Source organism: Lynx rufus, unplaced genomic scaffold, assembly GCF_022079265.1.
Source record: "Lynx rufus isolate CCGP_SWC_20201006 ecotype Redwood Valley unplaced genomic scaffold, mLynRuf1.p SCAF_2, whole genome shotgun sequence".
NCBI lineage: Eukaryota > Metazoa > Chordata > Mammalia > Carnivora > Felidae > Lynx > Lynx rufus.
This window is the reverse complement of record NW_025814834.1, coordinates 184,696,721-184,717,014: the sequence shown is the minus strand read 5'-3', so window position 1 is coordinate 184,717,014 and position 20,294 is coordinate 184,696,721. Positions and strand designations below refer to the sequence as shown.

General features: G+C 55.4%; 1 protein-coding gene across 1 annotated transcript in view; it reads right to left on the bottom strand.

The window, feature by feature from the left end:
• The window catches only part of TRABD2B (TraB domain containing 2B), a 211,485-nt gene that overhangs the window by 12,427 nt on the left and 178,764 nt on the right, over positions 1 to 20,294 (bottom strand). Inside the window, exon 4 of the mRNA XM_047085590.1 lies at positions 15,362 to 15,536. Within this exon, the coding sequence (XP_046941546.1) occupies positions 15,362 to 15,536 (175 nt within the window). The remainder of the gene's footprint in view (positions 1 to 15,361; positions 15,537 to 20,294) is intronic.

Here is a 20,294-nt window from a genome sequence, read left to right as displayed (position 1 = left end):
TCTGTGCCCCATTCCCAGCTGTAAAGTGGGAATGATGGTGATAGCGGCCTCCAGGGTTGTTGCGAGGCCCACGGGAAGAGTGGCTGGCACAGTAGCGAAGGTTCACAAGTGTTTCACGTTGCATCGTGCCATTAAGCTGACCCCAGCCCCAGGCTGTAACAACACCCACAGCACAGTCTTTGTGCAGAGGACCCACGCCCTGGCTGCAGTCACCGCAAGTTTTATACCAGCAAAATAAAGTGAATTAAGCCTGTGTCAGCCTACAGTGGTCGTGTAAGGCCCAGCTCTGAGAAAACCTCCTCCAGGAAGCCCTCAAGCCTTCAACAGGTCTGTGGCTCATCTTTGTGAGTTCCACCAGCAACTTGAGGTGCCCTTCCTTAGCACAGGGGTGGGTTCTGCATATTCATGACTGTCTCCTCACCAGGCTCCACTGTTCTCTCAGCGTCGGCTGGACCCGGGCTTTCGTGGATTCATTTGTTCACCTCTGATCCAACATTTAAAGACCACATATTTCAACCCAGGCCCTGGGGTGGCCCCAGAAGACTCACAAGGTGTAAGATGCTGGGGAAGGAGAGAGCAGCAAATGGTTGCAATGGTTACAGGGTCCAGCGGACAGTGGCAGTGGCACAGAAGAGGTCCAAACAGAGAGCGGAACACCACAGAGGTGGCCCTGCTGTGTGTGTGTGTGTGTGTTGGGGGGCGGGGGAGACGGGGGTCTTCATCTCATGCAACCCACGAATCATTCACTCAACTAAAGTTTATGGTGCATTTGCTCTGTGACCAGCCTTGTGCCGATCGCTCAGAATGCAGAGACCCACAGCCCCAGATGAGCCCAGAAATGGCTCTACTGCAGCAGGACGTGGGCGTGAGGTCTAGGGACACAGTGAAGGCTCTCCTAGGCTCTGGTTAGGAAGAGTCCTCGGGAGGCCGAGTGAGTGGAGGCGGTAACTGCTGGGAGTCGGCACGCTGGCAAGCCCCTCCTCCTCCCCGGGCCTCAGTCTCCCCACCTGTTCAATCCAGGCAGAGTGGCAGTGGCCCCTTGCGGCCTCCTAGCCCGTGTGCCTGCCCTGCAGCCCCACTCATGTGGGCAGCACACTCTCCTCCACTCCCCATTCGCCCCAGAACCTGGGGAGAGATCCCTGTACCATTACTCTAATCGCCTGTGACAGGTGGTGACAGGTGGGGAGCCAGAAGGTCAGCATGTTGACAGCCCCAGGGAGGTCTGAGGAGAACAGACAGTGGACAAGCTGCGCGGGAACGGAGAGGCTCCGGCATGGAGGAAGCGAGGCTGGGACCGCAGAGCGGGTGGACAGAGGGCGGGGCTGCAGCGCTCTGCCGGACGGCCTTGCACACCTCTGGGCTGCCTTCATGTCCCTCACTGGCCTGCCACGGTGCCTGGAATCCACCTTGGGATCACCGCAAAAGACTACCGGTCTGGGAGTGACAGACCCGGGTTCCAGTCCAGGACCCATCATGCTCACTCTGAGACCTCGGGCAAATCCATTACGCTCGAATGCTCCCAATGTCTCTGTGTACACGGGAGGGATCCGCCGGCACCCCCACTCTCAGACTCTATGGAGAAGGCTTTTGTTTGACTTCGGAGACCCCTCCCTTCTTCCCTCTCTCCCTCCTGTTCTTTACCTGCTCAGTTCATTAGTCTGACAAACACTGAGCGAGTGCATATCTAGTGCTAGCCAGTGGTGAACAGACGGGGACCTGTTCCAGCCACTCCGTCTCGAGAATCAAGGTCTTTTGATCTGGGTTAAGTACTAGGCAGAGGGAAGCACAACCTCAAGTCAGGGAAGACTTCCTGGAGGAGGTACTGCTAGCGGAAGGGTGGGATAAGAATTAGCCAGGTGAGGGGCACCTGGGTGGCTCAACTGGTTGACTTTGGCTCAGGTCATGATCTCACGGTCCGTGAGTTCGAGCCTCGAGTCGGGCTCCGTGCTGACAGCTCGGAGCCTGGAGCTGCTTCAGATTCTGTCACTCCCTCTGTCTCTGCCCTGCCCCACTCACACTGTCTTTCCCTCCCTCTCTAAAATAAGTAAACATAAAAAAAAAGATAATTAGCCAGGTGAGGATGAGAATCAGGCACAGGCTGGGGGGCTGTTACAGCCAGGGGGAACAGCATGTGTGAGGCTAGGGGATAAGTGAGGCTCATTTGGGAAGCTGGCTATAGAAGTCACACAGACAACACAGGCATGAATAGCCCCTCCCAGGGCTCCGGCCTTGACCCAGTCCTGTCGAGGACAGAGACCCAAGCTCCTGTCACGTTTGCGAATCTCCTGAGCAAGTGAGCTTCCCTGCCCCCAGCTTCAGTCTTCCTGTGTGTCAAATCGGCATTCATCCGTTTGGTGGGGCTGTAAGGTCCCAATGAGGCAGGAGGAGCGAATGCCCTTTGGAAAAGCCCAGCGTGCACTCCGGAGTGACGAGCTAAGCCAGTCCCTGGTGGGGCCACAGAGTCATCCTCACCCGTGCCTGCCCCCAGAGTGTGACGGAGCTGGAAGGGGGCCTGGGCACGGTGGCCTTTGGCACACGGGTGGCAGGAACCCCTGCCAGCGGTTCTTGGAACTCACTGCTGGCAGCAGAGGCGATTCCTTCCCCACTTCCACGGAGACCCTTTAAAGGCCAGGGCCTCCAGGCCCAGCAGCAGTCCGCCGGAGGATTTCAGGAGCCACCAGGGGAAGCACGACGGCGGCACGGGAGCAGCACTGAGTATTTACTGAGGCCGTGTGGCCACTCTGAAAGGAATGTTCCTGGAGTGGGCAGAGGGGGTGCTTGAAGGCCCCGAGCCTTACAGAACTGTGGCTGGATCCCCAGCACTGCCTGACAGCGTTTCAGTGTCCAGTCAGTGCCCTGTCGGTCCCCTCAACCTCAGCGGTGCTAGCCCTTACTGTGCCACTTAAGACCTTGAGCAGGAGACTTCAGACACTTTGAGAAGTTGGAAGCAATCAGCCATGAGGTTTTTCAAATTCCATCTTTCCTTCTCCAAGCCACGCCCACCTTCACTTCCGTCCCTGCAGGGCAAGGAGACGGTGTCCGTCCCCCTCCTGGACGTGGCTCCCTGCACAGCACCAGGACGCACCCTCCCCATGCAGCCTGCACCCCAGGACTGTGGGCACAAGCCATCGGTTCCCAAGCCGGGTCCCACCATGGTTCCCACCCCACCCTCTCTGGGCCTAGTTTCACAGGACCCCAGGATGACACCGCACTATCCTGCTTCTCTCCGTAGCCTTACCACTGCCCTGTGCCCACCTTCTTGGTGGGTTCCTCTTTCTCCTGCCCAGTAAGTGTGGGGGCCCCATCGCCTTCTTCTCACGCACAATCTGTGGACAAATCACACACCCATATGGTTGCAATTACCATACAACACAGACCACTCTGGAACTACTGCCCTAGCCCAGGCCCGTCTGACCGGCAGCCTGCACGTCTCCACCTGACATCCGCCAGAGCCTACAAAATCCAACTCACCCTCCCCTCCTGGGATGTGTCTCAACTGAGCTCTGTTATCCAAGTTGGATGGGCTGTGTCCCGACTCTTCGTCTCCCTCCTCATCCAGTCACTGAAGTGCCCCTGATCCTTCCTCCTAACCATGCTTGACCAGCCCAGGTCACCAGCAGCTTCTGCCCGGAACCACTGCAGACACAGTCTTCCTTGTTACCTCACTGCAGCTGGAATGATCTTCCCATACCCCAGAGCTGCCCCTGTCAGAATGTGCTCCCAGCAAGCCACTTGGGAGACTGTGAGTTTTTTGAGGGCAGGAGCCATGCCTGATTCATCCTCGACCCCAGCGCTAAGCCCAAGTCTGGCACACAGTGGCGGCTTGGCGAATGTTTGCTGAATGAATGAATGACAAAACCTGTTACTCCACATCCTTGCCGTGATCTCATTCTATCCCCAGAAGACTTGAGCTCACAGATCCCCTCCCCTCGTCGCCACCGCCCGGCCTCTTGGTGATGCTCCTGCAGATTCCGCCAATCCCAGGAGCTTGGGCCTTGCACCAGCCTGAGTCAGGGCCCAGTGCCTTCTGTCCCCAGACGCTGGCAGATGGGGCTTAGGCTTGCCTCCAAGGTCACAAATCCTGAAAAAGTCACCACACCCATCCTGGAACCTGGAGGGAAGGTGTGGAAAGTTTCCAAAGGGGCCCCAAAGCACTGGGGCTTAGCCTGCGTGGCTTGCCCAGGCTCCTGGGGTCTCCTGGCCACTGCTCCACAGCGACTTCCAGCACTGACAGCTGTTTTCTGGCCAGCTCTCTGCAGGAAGGCACGTTCTATTTCATCTGCAGAGGCTACATGGGTGAGGAGAGGAGGAAAGAGAGGGAGGACAGTGAGGGGGTAGGGCACACAGAGCCACAAAGACAGAGAGTAGGGGAGAAGAGGCTACAGAGGCCGAGGGAGAAGAGAGACACCCTCAGGGAGAGACAGAGAGAGGAAAAGAGCACCAGGACACAAGGAAACAGAGGACAGACAGATGAGAGTGGGGAGAGAGGGGCTGGGAGATAAGCTGTAAGAGACACAGAGACCTCAGGAGGGAGAGAAAAAAGGAGAGATACTGAGACAGAAAGCAAGAGATAGAAGAAGACAAAAACAAGGGCAGAGATACAAAGAGACATAGATTGAGGAGAGAAAGAAAGAGGAAAGAAGAGAAAAAGAACCTAGAAATGAAAACAAGGGGCATGCATGGTAGAGGAGAGACTGATCTGAGGATATCATGGAAGACTTCCTGGAGGAGGAATTCATGTAGCCAAGACTCCCAGGATGAGTAGGATTGAGGAGACATACATGGAGTGGGGAGGGGGCAGGCCAGGGCTAGAGGAGGTGGGGCTGGTGTGGCGATTATCTCTCTAAGCCCACAAGCGAGGGTGCCACTTGAGGGACATTCATAAGCAAACAGGGAAGGTGTCCTGCTCTTCATGGGCACAGCCCCATGACGTTTTAGTGCAGAGAAAAGGCTCCCCTTCTTCCAGGTGTAAGCAGGCCTGTGCCAGGGCACAAGGCTCAGCAAACAGAGCACAGGCTGGATCTAGCCTTTACCCATTGCTGGCCACAGCCTGACAGCCCCCATTTACCAAGAACCAAGAGCCAAGAACCCTGATCTGGGGGTAGGACAGAAAACCTGGCTCAACAGCCCAACTGGCTATGTGACCTCAGGTAGTGTCCTTCCCCTCTCTGTGCCTCAGTTGCCCTACATGGTCCTCTGGGTCTTCCCACCTCTACGATTCCATCATTTGATAACCTGAACACAAAGTTCTACTGAGTGAGTCTCCTGGGTACACAGTGCTTCTCCCGTGTCATCTCACTTCATCCTTTTGGGAACCTGTCGAGGTACCCTCACAGTTTCCAGACAAGGACAGGAGAGCTCAGAGACAGGAAAGGACTCGCCCCAGGTCACACAGCTGGTAAAAGGCCAAGCTCACTTCCATCCGGAGACGTCATAGCTCACGGCACGCTCTCATACATTCGCTCCGAAGCATTAGCATCTGCAAGGGATCCTGAGGTCACATTAGGGGGCAGGGAGCTGTCAACCACGTGTGGCCTCTCCAGGGTTCACCAGATCGGAGGGAAAGGCGTGTGAGCACTTAGCAAGAAGAATACACCAATTAACAAGGTGATTTCGAGACAATGTTGGGGGGCCGAGCAGAGGGGAGAACCAGATGTTCCCCCAAAGGTTCCGAAGTAACACGGGCTCCCCTCCACCAGTACACATGTTTTCTCTCCAGTGAGCTCGCTGGGTTTCCAGCATTTTCCTCCTGGAGGAGGGATCCCAAGCTCATATTTATGTTCTGTCTGAAATTAATGCAAGGGAAACTTTCAAATGCTAATCTATCTTCCAGGATTAGCCGGCCGGATGTCAAGTGACAGAGGTGTTTGTTTTCCTGAGGAAGTGTGACAGGAGGGCTGCATGGAGGGACTTTGGGCTGCATGGACACTGGGGGTACCACAGGGCTTCTGATCTCCCAAGGAAGGTCTGCCTGGGAAACTGGCAGAGCTGGGGGTCCTTTTTCTCCTGTTTCACCAGCCAGCCCAGGGCAGGGCGGGGGCATTTTCTGTTCAGTAAGGGCCAGGATGATGCCTCCCCTGCACCCAGTCTTGTGCCAGGAACTGAGACACATGGTCCCCACCCCGGAGGAGGTCACAGTGCAGGGAGGGGAGGGAGAACAGGCAGGCAAACCCTTACAGGGCAGTGAGAGCCCAGCAGTGAGGGAGGGCCACCAGGGGCTATGGGGCTGAAAAGGAAGGGCTTTCACGACAGAGGACATAGCACATGCACAGGTACAAAGGGAAAAAGGGTATGGGTGTGCAGGCCACCACCAGTGATTCCGGGTGTTGGAATATAAAGTGAAAGGGGAGGTGGGCGATGGTGAGGGTCGGAGCAGCAGGACAAGACTAAGGGGGCGGGTTTCAGCTGGGCCCGAAGAACACTTTCCCAGGCAACTGTCCAGTTCTGTAAGGGAGCGAGTGTTCCATCCCTGGAGGTATGTAAGCAGAGAGGCAATGAGTGCTTGTCAGGCTTGCACAGAGGGGATTCAGACACCCTCCAGGGAGCTGAGAGTGTCTGGGTGGAACCCGATTCTGCCCCCTTTGCCATCTGCTCCTCTCTGGAGGTTGCCAGGACCCAGGATGTTAGCAACAAAGAGCCCTGAGCCTTCAGCTGGTCAGCTCAGCCCTGCTGTTAAATAATGGGAGGATAGATACAAATACCAAGAAAGGCACCCCCACCTGCCATTTCTCTAAAAGTCAGACTGAATTAGACTCTTTGATTCATAGTCTCACCCGACCTTACTAGGATCCTTCTGAGGCCACCAGAACCTGCCCAGTGTCATACAGACAGAAAGCGGCAGAACCGGGGTTTGCCTAAGCCTGTCCATGGCTTGGAGCGTGTCTGTTTAAAGGGCGCTTTGTGGAGGCAGCTGATGAGGCCGGGGCTCCCTGGGCACGGGCAGGCTCCCTCTGGGGTTGGAGCTGCTTCTGGGCCTCTGACACCTGTCTGACAGTTGCCCAGTTTGGGGGTCCCCTTCAGGACGTCCCCCAGTTGTGTACTTCTCTTAGAAGCATGCACTCCCACCCGCCACCAGGCCCATGCCTGCAAGCCAATCCTCTTGGTTCTTTTAAAAGCTCCAGGGTTTGAGCCTTTTCATTCTCTTTGGACCAGATCCTCTTTCAATTAATATTGTTTAGAGGTGAGGAAGCCTGGTGTCTGTACCCCACCCCATCAGTGAGGGCATAAGTCCTGGGGGTTTAGGTCAATCTGCACCTTGAGGGGCCTGGAGCCGGCAGCTCCTCCTCTGCAAGCTCTTGCTGGGACCTCTTGGCATGTCCCAGGCCTTGGGAACCCTGAGATGGGTCAGTCAGACATGGAGGCCTTTCCTCCTGGGGTCTGACACGGCCTTAGCCCCAAGCAGTGGCTGTGCAGTGGTTCAAGGTCACCAAGAGGCGCTGGGGGAGAGCCCCAGAGACAGAGCCTGCAATGGGTTCTGTGACTTGCAGGGGTGGTGCCCGGCCCAGGGCTCGCTATAGCCAAGGTAACTCTACAACATCCAGAGGCTCCTTTCCTGGAGTTACAGCACCCGGGACCCCAGGAGAACTTCCCGTTGGCCAAGCTGCTCCTGAGCCTCACTGTTGCTTGGAGCTGAAGCCGGCTCTGGAGGTCTCTGTGTGGTGTCCAATCTGGGTCCTCAGAGGCTCAGAGGCTACTTCTGCCTCCCCCTGCCACCCCCCCCCATCCCCATGATGGCCCTGCTGTCTCCTGCGGGGAGTCCTGTCCCTGGGGGACTGTGGGCCCCGAGGGGCCAGGACTCAAGTCATAATAACAAGAGGTCACATTATCCAGTGACGGCGCTGCCCCAGGTACTGGCCAGTACAAGTGCAAGCGCACTGACTCTCAGGCTCAATTTAGAGAGGAGGAATCTGGCATCAGAGAAGTGAAGTACCTGGTCTGCCCAGGCGACTTCCTCTACAGAGAAGCACTAGCTTTCTAATTTAGGCAGGCTGGCTCTGAAGCCCACGCTCTTTATCTAGGCCATTTCACCTCCTGCCTTCCCCACACGGCCCGGCAAGAGTGCCGAGCCCGTGGCTGATGTTCCGTAGACCCTGGCTCACCGACAGGTCCAGCCTGGGACACAGGTCCTCCAGTCTCCTCTCTCCCCCATTCCAGAGGGCAGGGTTGGCTCCGGTTAGGGACAGGCTAGCAGATGGGACGTTCCTCTGGCTGGCTGGCTGCTCTGGGCTGAAACATGAAGGGTGACTCTGGCCAAGGATCACAGCCCCGAGGAGGCGTGCCAGCTGCCAGATGTGCACATGGTGGGGAGGAGGGCCCTTTGAAGCACCGTTGGAAATTCTGAAACACTTCCGGATGCTGTGGCCTCGTGTTCCAGCGAGGGGAATGTGGCAGGCCGTGGGCGTGCCCCTGGGAGAGGAGAAAGTGGCTGGGCGTGTGCTGCCTGTTCGTTGCATCCTGTGTTTTTAAGGTTTAAAAGGCCCTACACGGGACATGGCTGCTCTCCTATGCTCCGCCACGAGCTCCGAGGAGCTTCTGTTCCTGAGGCTATCGTGTGGAGGACCCAGGTGGGAGGGAGGTGGGTGTGGGTATTGTCCTGACGACTATGGGGATGATGAGGAGCTGGAAGGCAGCTGGACCTGCAGCGGGAAAGTTTTAACTGGTTCCCACCTCCTCCAGGAAGCCTTCTCTGACTTACCTTCCCTTCTAGACTGGGAGATGACAGAGTGCTCAGCACAAGCAGGCCTGTGATAAGGAAATCATGCAGGGCTGTGAGAGCCCAGCTCCGAGGTCGTGGAAAGCCCAGGCAGAAGAGGAAAAGGGCACTCTCAGCAGAGCAGATGGCCCAAGCAGCAGCTGGAGTTTTCATTTTGAGGGGAGGAGACTGGCCATCAATAAGAATGACCTATCAACGTGACCAACATTTCAGTCCGCTTCTGTTTCTCTCACTTCCTGTCTGCACCTCGACCTACCCATCTGCCAAACGGAATAATAAATACCACCCTGTCTCCCTCCAAGAGGAATTGAGGACATAGAGGTCATATGATCCTTCAGGCAGGATCGTACCACCCTGCAGACAGCTATCGCTGCTGTTAGTAATAAAAAAGATGTTACTGGTGTTTGATGCGTTGGGATCCCATTCCTTCTCTCAGGCCCGGGGCTTCACGACCAATCGGCTTCTGTGTCCCAGCCCCCCGGCGTGTTTCTGAGTACGGGCCTGAGGGCTGGGGTGAGAAAGGCTGACCGGCCTGGAGGCCGGGCGAGCTGGGTGTGCGGGCACTGGGGCAGCAGCTACCACGTCTGTCTTCGCTGCTCACACAGCCCGCCCAAGAACTCTTCCAATCTCGCTTTGTGCCTGGACCTCTGCTTTCCGTGGGTGTAGGCGGCAGCCGCCCTACAGGGAGGGATCTCCAGGTGCCGGAAGGCTCTTTGCTCCAAAACCCTCCCAAGGGATCCAAGAGTGACTGAAGCAAATCAAAGCAAAATGTGGGGTTCTTAGGGCCACCAACCTTCCAACAACAGGATCAAAGGGCTTGGAATGTCAGAAGGTAGAACCATACTCAGATCAGAGCACTTTAGGATTCTGGAATGTACGGGTTACCACCGGCTCTAGGGTTTTCAGTGAATGGGCCCTAGCGGTTATCCAGTCTGCCTTTGAGTCTGGCTTGTACTCAACCAAGCTCTGCCAGCTCCTCCATTACTTATTCTATCCCAGATTCCAGGTTAGCCAATAAGTAAACATCTCAAGAAGGACCAGTTTCCTGGAGCTAGGGACAAAATGGTCATTTTCTTTTAGTGCCTGGGACTAAGACCTCCCTATCCCTCTGAGGCCTGGGGGACTAATGGAATGACTAAACATAATGAACTTGATTCTGGCTGATTTGGTTCACTATGTCTTTGCAGAACGTCCCCTAGCTGGTGGTGATTCTGAGGAGGTAAGGACCCTGCCCTGGAGTGGTTCACATACCCTGGGATGCCCATGAAGCAGTGGGTACCAGGATAAAGTCTAGGAGAAGGCCTGGGGGACAGCACTGACATTTACACTTCAGCGTTGCTGTAGAAAACCTTGCAACCCATGACTAGAGACCACTGTGGGTTCGTGGGTTCGTGGGTTCGTGGGTTCGTGGGCCCTCAAATGCCAGCCCGCAGTCTGTGTTCCAGGCAGTCAGAACAGATGTAAGGCAGGCATGTGCCCGACTCCTGGTCAGGCACACATCACTAATCAATCACGACCTCTTCTCTGCTGAGCCCCGATTCGGTTTTATCACCCCTTACACCATCACACTCCGGGCGGCCACGACCACTCAATGCCAGCTGTCCCAGGAGATGAAAGCTATTTGACTCCCTGTCCATGCCAGTTCTTATGGCCAGTCTTGCTTGCGTTCATGTCAAACGTTCTTTCTGGAAACCAAGAACCCTCCACTTTCCTCTTCTTTCTCTGCAGATGCCTGCACCTGCTACCTTACAGAGCGGAGCTCTGATGAGAAAGCCATCAGGTTACTTTTCCACTAGCAAATGATTCGTCTGCCAGCCTCCTCCCTCCTTCCAGTACAGGTAAGGAAGTGCTCTTCTCTACCCAGGCCAGACCCTCTACCTGAGCTCTGCCCCCACCCTTCCTGCCTTCTTGCAAGACTGCGCTAGTAATATTCCCCACTGAGCAGCCTCACCCCTCCTGTGTCTTTCTTTCCATCATGTTTCAGGCATGCTCAATTCTCTCCCATGGTAAGAACAGCTGGGTGGGTAGGGCCAACAATACAGCTACAAATTTTTATTTTGCCAAGTAAGGGCTCTGAAAGGTCCCTTTGCCTTACATCACTATCATTTTTTTTTTTTTAAGCAAAAGATGTTTAACTTCAAACATGGTAGAAAGGAGATAATTTCAGAGTATTAGATAAGCCTGTAAACTGAATAAATTTAGTTAATAAAAACTCACCACCTAGTACCTATTTTATAAGTTGTTTATAGAGCAGAAGAAATCCAAGAATCTGCACAAGATCTTTGGGGACCCTTCAGCTTGTCCTTGAGGCTGGTAGTCAGGAATAGGACCTTCCCTCCCCCTGGACACTCCTCTCCATGGCAGTGGCCTGGGCCATTCCAGAATGTCTGGGTTTGCACACTGGCCACAACCACTTCCTGGAGGACAGGGCTTCTATCTGATGTCACCCCCAGATGTCCCCCAGGCCTGGTCAGAATTGTCACGCATGTTCACACCCCACCTGCCCCTGAGCCCACCGAGTAACCTCCAGAAGAGGTCAGATCGTGGCTCGCTACAGAAACAACACAAAGGAGAGTACTCTTCTGTGGGATGCGCCACCTAAAACGATACCCTTCCCACAAACCCATCAACATTTCAGGAATTCTAGAGCAAGGGCACCATGTATGGAGGAAACGGCTAGGACTAGGGACCCTAGAAACCAGGATTCCAGTTGAATATCTGCCTGCATGGCCTTGAGGAAGCCACTCTTCCTCTCTGGGATTTAGTTTTCATCTGCAAAATGAGTATAATAAAACCCATCTCGTGGTGTTATTGTGAAGGTCAAAGGTAACGTAGGCTAAGAGCATGGAGTGGTGGTTGGCACACAGGAGGAGTTTTTATTATAAGGATCTCTCCACTATGGCAGAGGATTTTAATCCTGTGATCTAAAATGAACATATTTAGCACAACCTGATGAAGCAGGTGTATTATCCCCATTTTGCAGATGAGAGACTGAGGCCCTTGGAGGTGAAATGGCTTTCCCAGCATCTCCTAGCTGACGGTGGTAGAGCCACACTTTATACACAAGCATCCTGACACCAAAGCTCTTACTCTTTGTACTGAATCTCTGTAGAACAGAACAGAACAGAACAGAGGAGGGGTAGCCAGACTGCTATCAGCACTGGAAATCCCCGTCTGTACCTGTGGGCTTTCGGGAAGGGAATCTGGAGCAGAGGTGGGCTGAGGAAGGGTCTGGATGGGCACGGGGGTGGGGGAGGGGTGGGGCAGGCAGGTGGAGGCTCTCTTGTGTGCCTTAGCTTACTCCTCTGGAGCCACGGAGCCTGAGGCTGGCCTAGAATGGCAGACCCCAGCAGGGGCCTGGCTCAGACACCAGGCAAGCCCCAGCCGGGGCGGGGGGGGGGGGGTGGGGTGAGGCAGAGGTGTTTATCATTATGTTTCTGTTTTCTAAGGTATTTCCTAGAGACACCCACTGAGCCTGGAACTGAGAGACCTTTGCGTGAGCAGACACATCTGGGGGACGGCTGGGAATATTTCCAGTGGCATAGGTCCTCCCTCCCTCCCATGGCCTTGGGGACACTGGGCCTTCTTTGAGGACCAGACAGAGGATGGTCTGGTGAAGAGTCAGTGCCCGATGGTCTAGGAAGGGCTGAGATGCGACTGCAGAGGCCCGCAGACAGAGGTGTGTAGAGGGGAGTGGGGGTATCTGCAGGTTGCACACTGCCCAGGAGTGCCGGTCTTGGCGCTGCACACAACTCTTCAGCTGCCACAGGACGTGGGACTTGGGAGTCACGTGGCCATAAGAATGCAGAGGGAGGCATGGACTCTTCTCGCTCTGGGTTGTGCGCGGACATATTCCATGACAATACAGTGGTCGTCACAGGTCTATACAGCTGGCTCCCTGACTGCACATGAGAACAGAGTTCCTGGATCATAGCTCCTGGGCCTGAGGTCCAGCCCTGCCTCTCTCCCTGACTTGCCATGGACTTGACCCGTATCTTGACCTATAGGGACCTCAGTCTATCCAGAGCTCAGATGAGGTGGACAGGCTTGAGCCTGGAGGCTGCATCCAGCTTTGAAATTCTCAGGTCGAGGGTGGATGTGCAGTGTGGGTATTGCACATTTGTTTTAGGAGTGGCCGAGCCTCCAGCGCAGCTGCCAGCAAGGTCCGCACATGGCTCTGGGCTTGTTGTTGTTGGATAGCAGGTCCCCGAGAGCTGAGGTGGGGCTCATGTTACCCTGACGTTCCTGCTGCCCTGTCTACCAGGCCCAGAGGAGACCAGGAAGGGAGGATCTGGCCAACATTCCCACACTTGTTCGTCCCTTCCCTCGTTCTTTCTTCCATACACTCATGACACCTATTACATGTCACTACAAACACAGGATGATTATGTGGTGTGTGCCCTCCCGGAGCTCAAGGCAGGGTGCGTGGGAGACAAGAGCCAGCAGCAGCCACCGGCTATGCTGTGGGGAGCAGTCTGGAGGCGGCAAAGGCCGAGCTGGAGTGAGGAGGCTAGAGCTGATGGAGGCTCGGACTGGGACAGTGGTGATGGGGACGGATGGAGCAGACGGACAGGAGTCGTTTCGGTGGTCTGTCAACAGGACTGACCGGGGACCAGCTGGATCTCAGACATGGGCAAGAAGCTAGAGGAGGGCATGGTGCCTGCATGCTGGCCGAGTGCCTGAGTGGACATTTGGGTCCCCAAGGACTTGCGTTTTAGGAGAAGGCGGCCAGGATCCAGGGCCACCCATGCTGCTGTGATTTTCACCTCCAGGCTTTCTGTCTCCTCACCCACAGGAAAGAGCTAGCCTCAGACCCTGGGTGGTTCTGGTCTGGGGCCTTGGACAGGTGGGGCAGGGAAGCCCTACCACTCAGATGGGCCATGTGGAATGCTGGATCTTTTACTGGACTCCCTCAAGGATCAGGCTTGGTTCCTCCTAGGCCTGGAGAGATGCCTAGAGGTTGGCTTGGTTTGGAATGGTTCCCTTTTGTAGTCACTGGGGGATCATTCTGGAGCAGGAGCACTGCCCAGATGCTCACGGGGAGAGGGCTAGGGTGGCAGCTGGATGGTGAGTGAGAGGGTGTGTTTGGGAGCACTCCCTCCCCTGCACCTGTCAAAGCTGTCCTGACTCATGCCAGGTCCCCAGTAGGTATCTTGCACCTGGAGGCTAGCCTTGCCCTCTCCACGTAGTCAGTCAAGGTCCTACTCCTGCCGGCTTCTCCAGACTCTCCTACAGGAATTCCTCTCTTTTCTGAAAACTGTTTGAACAGCTCCTGGAATCATCAATGGCCCAAGTGCTTTCTGATGACTTCTGTTCAGATGAGGAAACCGAGGCTGTCAGAGGGGAAGGGATCTGCCACAGGCCACACCTGGCCATGGCCACCCCAACATGAGCCTGGACTCTTTCTGTCCAGCTGCAGGTGTGGCCTCACAGGGACTGACTCACAAGCCTCTTCCATGCTGGAGGCCACACAGGAGGGAAGACGGGCACAGTCAGAGGACCCTGGCTCTCCCCTTGAAGGGTATGGGGTTGCATGGCGGGGGGGGGGGGGGAGGGAGGCGGACGTCACACAGGGGTACGTGGACTGCCTGACCGGATCCGCGCTGGCCTGAGCAGGCAGGCAGTGCACGGGCAAGGGGCTGGGGAAGGGATGGCGGAGAGGCAGTGGTAGTGAGTTCTCGCCCCCAGGAGTGGCGCCTCTGGCTTATTCTCACAAAGCAGGAGGTGGACTGCACCCACATGAGCAAGAAATACATTTCTGTTGCTGTGGCTCTTGGGCAAAAGCTGACTAATAAAGGAGGCAAACGCAATCCCCTGGTCCCATCGTAGACATCGCTGTTAGCATGGGAGACGGCCGTAGGGAAAGAAAGAAGGAGTCAGGGAGAGGAGGGAGGAACAGAAAGGAGGGACAGTGAGGGAGATGCCAAGCAAGCCCTGAGACTGGGCATCTAGACCTCTCTCTACACAAAGACGCTAGAGCCCTCAGGAGAAGCACCAAGTTCATGGCCCACAGTGGGACAACAAGCCTTGTATTAAGTCCCATGAAGCTGCTGAGGATGGGGAAGGTCGCTGCCATTCTGAGTTCCCACTGTTAGGTTATTTAAATGTTACCGCTAATCTTTGTAAGTCTTCCATAAGGTAGACATTTTCAACTCATCAAATAGTCATTGCTGTCCTGCCCATTCACAGACCAGGGGCCTGAGACCTTGCTGGTGGTGTGCCAAGGTCACGCGCCTGGAGGGGGCTGGGCTGGGCTGTGGAGCTGGGACATGGGGTGCCGGAGCCCGCCTTCTCCCCAACCAGGCCCCACGGTGCTCACGGGCTTGTCCCTGGGTTCGTGGGAGAGGCGGGGCTCAAGAGACTGGGTGGGCAGGGGAGCTGGCTTCGGTTCTGGGCTCTCAACACAGCCTCCTGGGGCAAGAATGAGCGACAGAAGTTGTCCTGGCCTTGGCAAGGTCACTCTGGCCAACCGGGCCTGTTACAGAGGAGCCCTTGGCTAGAAACAGGAGAACAGTGCTGTGTGGCCTCTCCCGCTCCATTCTGGGCCTCTACTTTTTCCTTCCTGAAGTAAAGGTCAGGGGAGGGGCTCAAAAATCTCTAAGCCCTTAAAGAGTCTGCAAATAATCCCTTCCCCACTCCGGCCCAAACCTGCTCCGAAGGCAAAGAAGCAGATCTTGTCTTCGTTCTCCCGCAGAAGTGCCATGACCCTCTTCCCCATCCGCTCATTCCTCTTGTAGATGAGCTCGTGGCGGAAATAGCTGTCAATCTCCTGTGCGGTCACCTGCTCGTGCGGTGGGAGGGTGGTGTTGATAAAGCTGGGCAACTGTAAAGGCAAGACAGAGGCTGCCTTCAGTGCTCTCCGGGGCAAGGTGGGCTTTGAGCAAGCACACACAGCCCGGCCAAGCCGGCAACTTACCTTTATTAAGTGGCCCCTACGGGGGGCTATCCATTTTGCGTGTGCTTTTAATCAATCCAAAAATGCTTGGATTCCAGTTGTCATTCCAGTTTTACAAGTGAAAAAAGCAAGAGTGGAACGTTCCAGAGACAAGTGCAAAGTCACACAGCTAGCAAAGTAACAGCCCAAGGAGGAGAGCCCTGGGCTGCGGCCTCCCACGAATCGCGCCTGTGTCTCTCCCTGGTTGACCCTCAGCTTCCAGAAGCGGAAGGCCTGGGGGGCGGGGCAGCTCTCAGCTCCTTCAGTGTCCTGCCTCCTGCACCCAGCCCGGTGTGCAAGGAACTCAAGTCAGCAAGCGGGGCTGGAGGGTCAGCTCAGTTGCCTGGTGCGGCAGAAAGGCCACAGGGCACGGGATCCGGCTGATCTGGATTCAGGCCTGGTTCTGACACTGTGTGACTTTGGCCAAGTTACTTAACTTTTCTGAGCTCTAGTCTCCTCCTGTGTAAGATGGGGATTCTCTGTGATGGTGGGTGCTGTATGGACTGTGTTCAGCCCAGCCCACCCTCCAGAGATGACAGGAGAGGTCACAGCCTCTGGTTTTCCCCATGCCTGAGCCCCGGTTGGCCACTACCATCTCCCCACTCCCAGCTCCACTATTTCCCAGGGCATAACCAAATCCCTCCATCCGTTCTTGAAAACTTCAACTCCAGGACCGTGGCTTCCTCCCATAATGAGGGTTTATTCAACAGCCTGGCTTGGAACTTTCCACACTTCTCAGCTCTGAGTGCACTATCCGTACCCTGTTATGTGGCCGGGGGTAAGCTTCACTGACATGTTATTAAATGAGGCAGAGAGCTCTCTGAGTCCAGGGACAGACCCTTTGTCATTCCTGGGCCCCCATGCCTGACCCAAAGTAGGTGCCCAGTAAGGTTTCTGGAACCTTGAACATAAAGTTGTTCTGTCCTTCCTCACTGCATTGTCTCCTCCTGGGTTCTTCCATTCCCAACATCTTGTCTTTCCAGCCTGGTTGTTGGGTCCAGGTGTTCCAGGACTGTGGACTCCCGTGGTGGGTGGGGCCTGAGAAGAAGCCAGGGGCCACTGAGGAAACTGAGGCAGTGAGTCAGAATGTACTCTCTATTTCCCCATAATCCCTCATTGTCATTCCACCTTCCAAGCTCTGTGCTCAGACTTCCATCTGGAGTCCTCTCTTCTATTTCTCTCTCTTCATCAACTCTGGCTAAAGCACAGGACATGAGGCCTAGCTGACTGATGGGCGAGCTAGATGGAGAGTCTGGCATGAGGAGACTAAATTCCTGCAGGGTTTAGCCCCCAAGGGTCATGCGGCCCAGCTACGTGGCTTTTAGAGCCACTGACAAGTTGTCAACACTCTTTCTGAGGAAAATGGAGACGTCAGCAGAGGCTGAACCTTCAGGGATTTGGACAGGGCTAGGACATCTGTCTCTGATATCTGCTGGGATGTCTGTTTCTGATAGCTACTGGCCAAGGACCAGTGTGCTCCCCAGAGTGGAAAGGGAGGGACTTCTCCACCATTAAGGCCTGATTCGCTGTTCTGGGATGACAAGGCACCAATATGACTAATGTAACCTAAACTTGTTCAGTATACAACCTGCACAACTGTATGCAGCAGTCCTTCCAGGGCCCAATCAGAGTTGGTGCCTGGGGACTGTTTGGCAAATGGATAAATGAAGGCATGGAGCTCTCACCTCCTCCACCAATGATGGAAGGGATGATTGGAAGCCCTGAGAAAGCAGGCCACATTTGGACTTGATGCAGCTAGGAAAGGCTTCTGAGTTGGGGAGGAACTGTGGCTCAGAAGGGTTATTTCTGGAAACATGGCCCTCTTGGTTCCTCAGGTGTGGGAAAGAATGTGGGAGGATGTTATACCAAGAAATAAACATTTGCTCAATCAGTGAACGAATGCATGGTGGTGGTGATGAATGTGGGTCCTGAAGTCAGATAGCCAGGATAACTTGGGTTGGAATCCTTCTTTTGCCACTTACCAGTTGGGCCGCCTCTCTACAACTAGCAAGTTACTCGTGCTGAGACTCGGTGTCCAAACTGGTAACATGGGAGTAATATATGCTGTGGTAGGAATTAAGTAAGAGCAGCTTTAGAAAGTGCTTATTAGCACAGTGCATAGCACAGAGAGAGTCCTGACTAAATGTCAGCTTTGTGGAAGTAGCCTGGGGACGGATCTGGCTTCATCACCTCGCCCCTGTGACGGCAGAGGCTGCGGGGAAGGGTGGCCTTGGGCAGGGGTAGAGATGGAGATGACAAAGAGAAGCCTTCAGAATCATCAGAGAGCCATGAAGGCAGCATTCTGCTTCCCTTCCCCTCTCCCAAGGGTCTCCTCTGCTTCCTGACCATGAATGTGCATTTGTGGAAAGATGAATCTCCATTCATTCCTTAGGGAGCCAAAACAATTTAACAAGGACAAGAACCAGAAAGTGCAATGTCAAAGCCACAGAGGAGCTGGGCTAACCACCAGGGTTTCCTGGGCTGTCCGGCAGCTGGCTGACATTTTCTGCATGTTTCGTGCTGATGGGCCCTGGCTCCATGCCAAGGATGGGACTTGGGTTTGGGCCCAGGCTGAGAGGGAAACAAATTAATGATGTCATTAGTTTTGTCAGGAGCCTTAAATCTCCCATGATAAGTTTAAGTGCAGGATGCACCATAGAAGTTTAAAGAGGACATGTTAGGTCCCCAGGGCCTTAGAGCCACGGGTCCGAGGTGGGATGATGAGATAGGCCAGGCGGAGCTGCGGTGGGGCTGTGGGGAGTGCCTTCAGCGTAGGCTCCCCTGGCCTACAACCGGGACAGCGTCAGGTCTGGTGGTCAAGTGCCCAGGTCTACTGATGTCACTGACCTCAATGGCCTCATTCCGTCTCTTTAGTCCATCTATCCAACAGACATCTTCCAAGAACTTCCATGGGCCTAGGATGCTGCCCTGGATGAGGCTGCCCTGGATGAGGCTCATGGCCCAGTGAGGGAGTCAGGGCATGCTGTGACAGGGATGTGGGAGTCTGGAGTAGACACCTAGCAGATAACCATGAGTCCTTGTTTGTCTAGGGTGGTCTAGGTTCATGGCTAGGGTTGACTTCTCCATGCCTGTTCATGACTCAGCCTCTTAAATATTTTTGACCTTTCACTCTCTGAAGTGTCTGGGTCTGGATTATAAATATATGGCTGCCTCACACCTAACACAGGCTGAGGCTCAGACAAGGCTTCCCGGGGAAGGGGCCTTGGGGTCACCCTGCTGATTGCAGGGCATTGATGGTGTCAGCGACCTGGGAGCTTCGGGAGGCCGAGCCATGAGCCACTTCTGAAGGTGGGACGGTGGGGTGGGGAGGCAAGGTAGATCAAGACTGGGGGGCACCCAGCCCCTGTCTCCCATCCTGAGCCCTGCACCTGTCCCGCCCCAGCCTCTAGAGGCCCCTTCATCATCCTCTGCACTGAGGCCAGAGGCATTTTTGGACCACATCACTCTCCAGCTCGAGCTCCAGGGCTTCTGCCCCTCAGTAGGCATTTTCACCCCCACCCCCATGATCTGCCCCCCGCTCCGCAGATCTCTCCCCAGGACCCCCCCACCACATTCCCACACCCCCACCCAGGCAGCCTGCTCTGCCTGCCAGCCCCTCCCATCCTCCCCTCCCGGTTGACTCCATTCTCAAGCCCAGCCCCACTACCACTTCCTCCCTGACTATAGGCAGTGACTGTCCCCCTTCAGCCCACGTGTCCTCAGCCTCCCACTGCCTTCCTGGCCTCTAGCTACAGATGTAGCCCCATGTCACCTAGACCCTTTCTCCGACAGAACAGGAGCACTGGATGTAGACTTGCTACCCTGACTCTAGGCTTTTCTGCATCTGGGGACGGGGCTGTCTAGTCCCTCCCTGCCTTTGTACCCAGAGGGTACAGGGAATGCAGCATGGGGTGCTATTCTAACTTGGGTGGGCCAATCCAACCACACCCTCTGTCCTACTTCAAGTACGGGCACCACCCAGAGACCCCAGTGTAGTTCACCTGCCAGAGACAAATCAGTGGTTCTGGACACAAGCTCAAAGAAAACCTGAGCTTACTATGCCCTGAAGTCACCCCGTTCCTCCCTCTCTGGGCTCAGCATCAGCCACAGGCATAGCAGGGCCCTGTCCTGCCCAGCCCAGCCCAGCTACTTCATGGCCAGGCTGTCCTGAGTGCTGGCCAGGTCCCCTCGGCCACAGTGCTCACCAGCCTCTCTCTCTCCCAGCAGATGACACAGGGCAGGACTCTGGCTCAGAGCTCTCAGACACCCAGACTCAGAATCGGAGCTCTCAGAGTCCTGAGCCCCCTGTACAAGGTCTCCAGATCCTTCCTTTCACTGTCTACACTGCACAGAGCACAACACAAACCCACCTCCGCTCCCTTGACAGCCATTCCCTGATACTCACTCTGAGCTGTGCCCTGTGCTGGGCACTGGGAGGGAGAGAGAGGAGCGGCACACTCTTGCCTCAGGGAGCTCCGGGTCTAGAGGGTGGCCTGCACACACAGAACCTCTCGGCCTGGTCCCTGGCTGCACCTCTGGACCAACCCACGCCCCTCTTTCTGCTCTCTCTAGCCTCTGCTGGAACATTCCTCTTCCTCCTGTCCGTGGCCAAGTCAGGCTCTTCTCTGACCTCTCACCTTGCAGGCA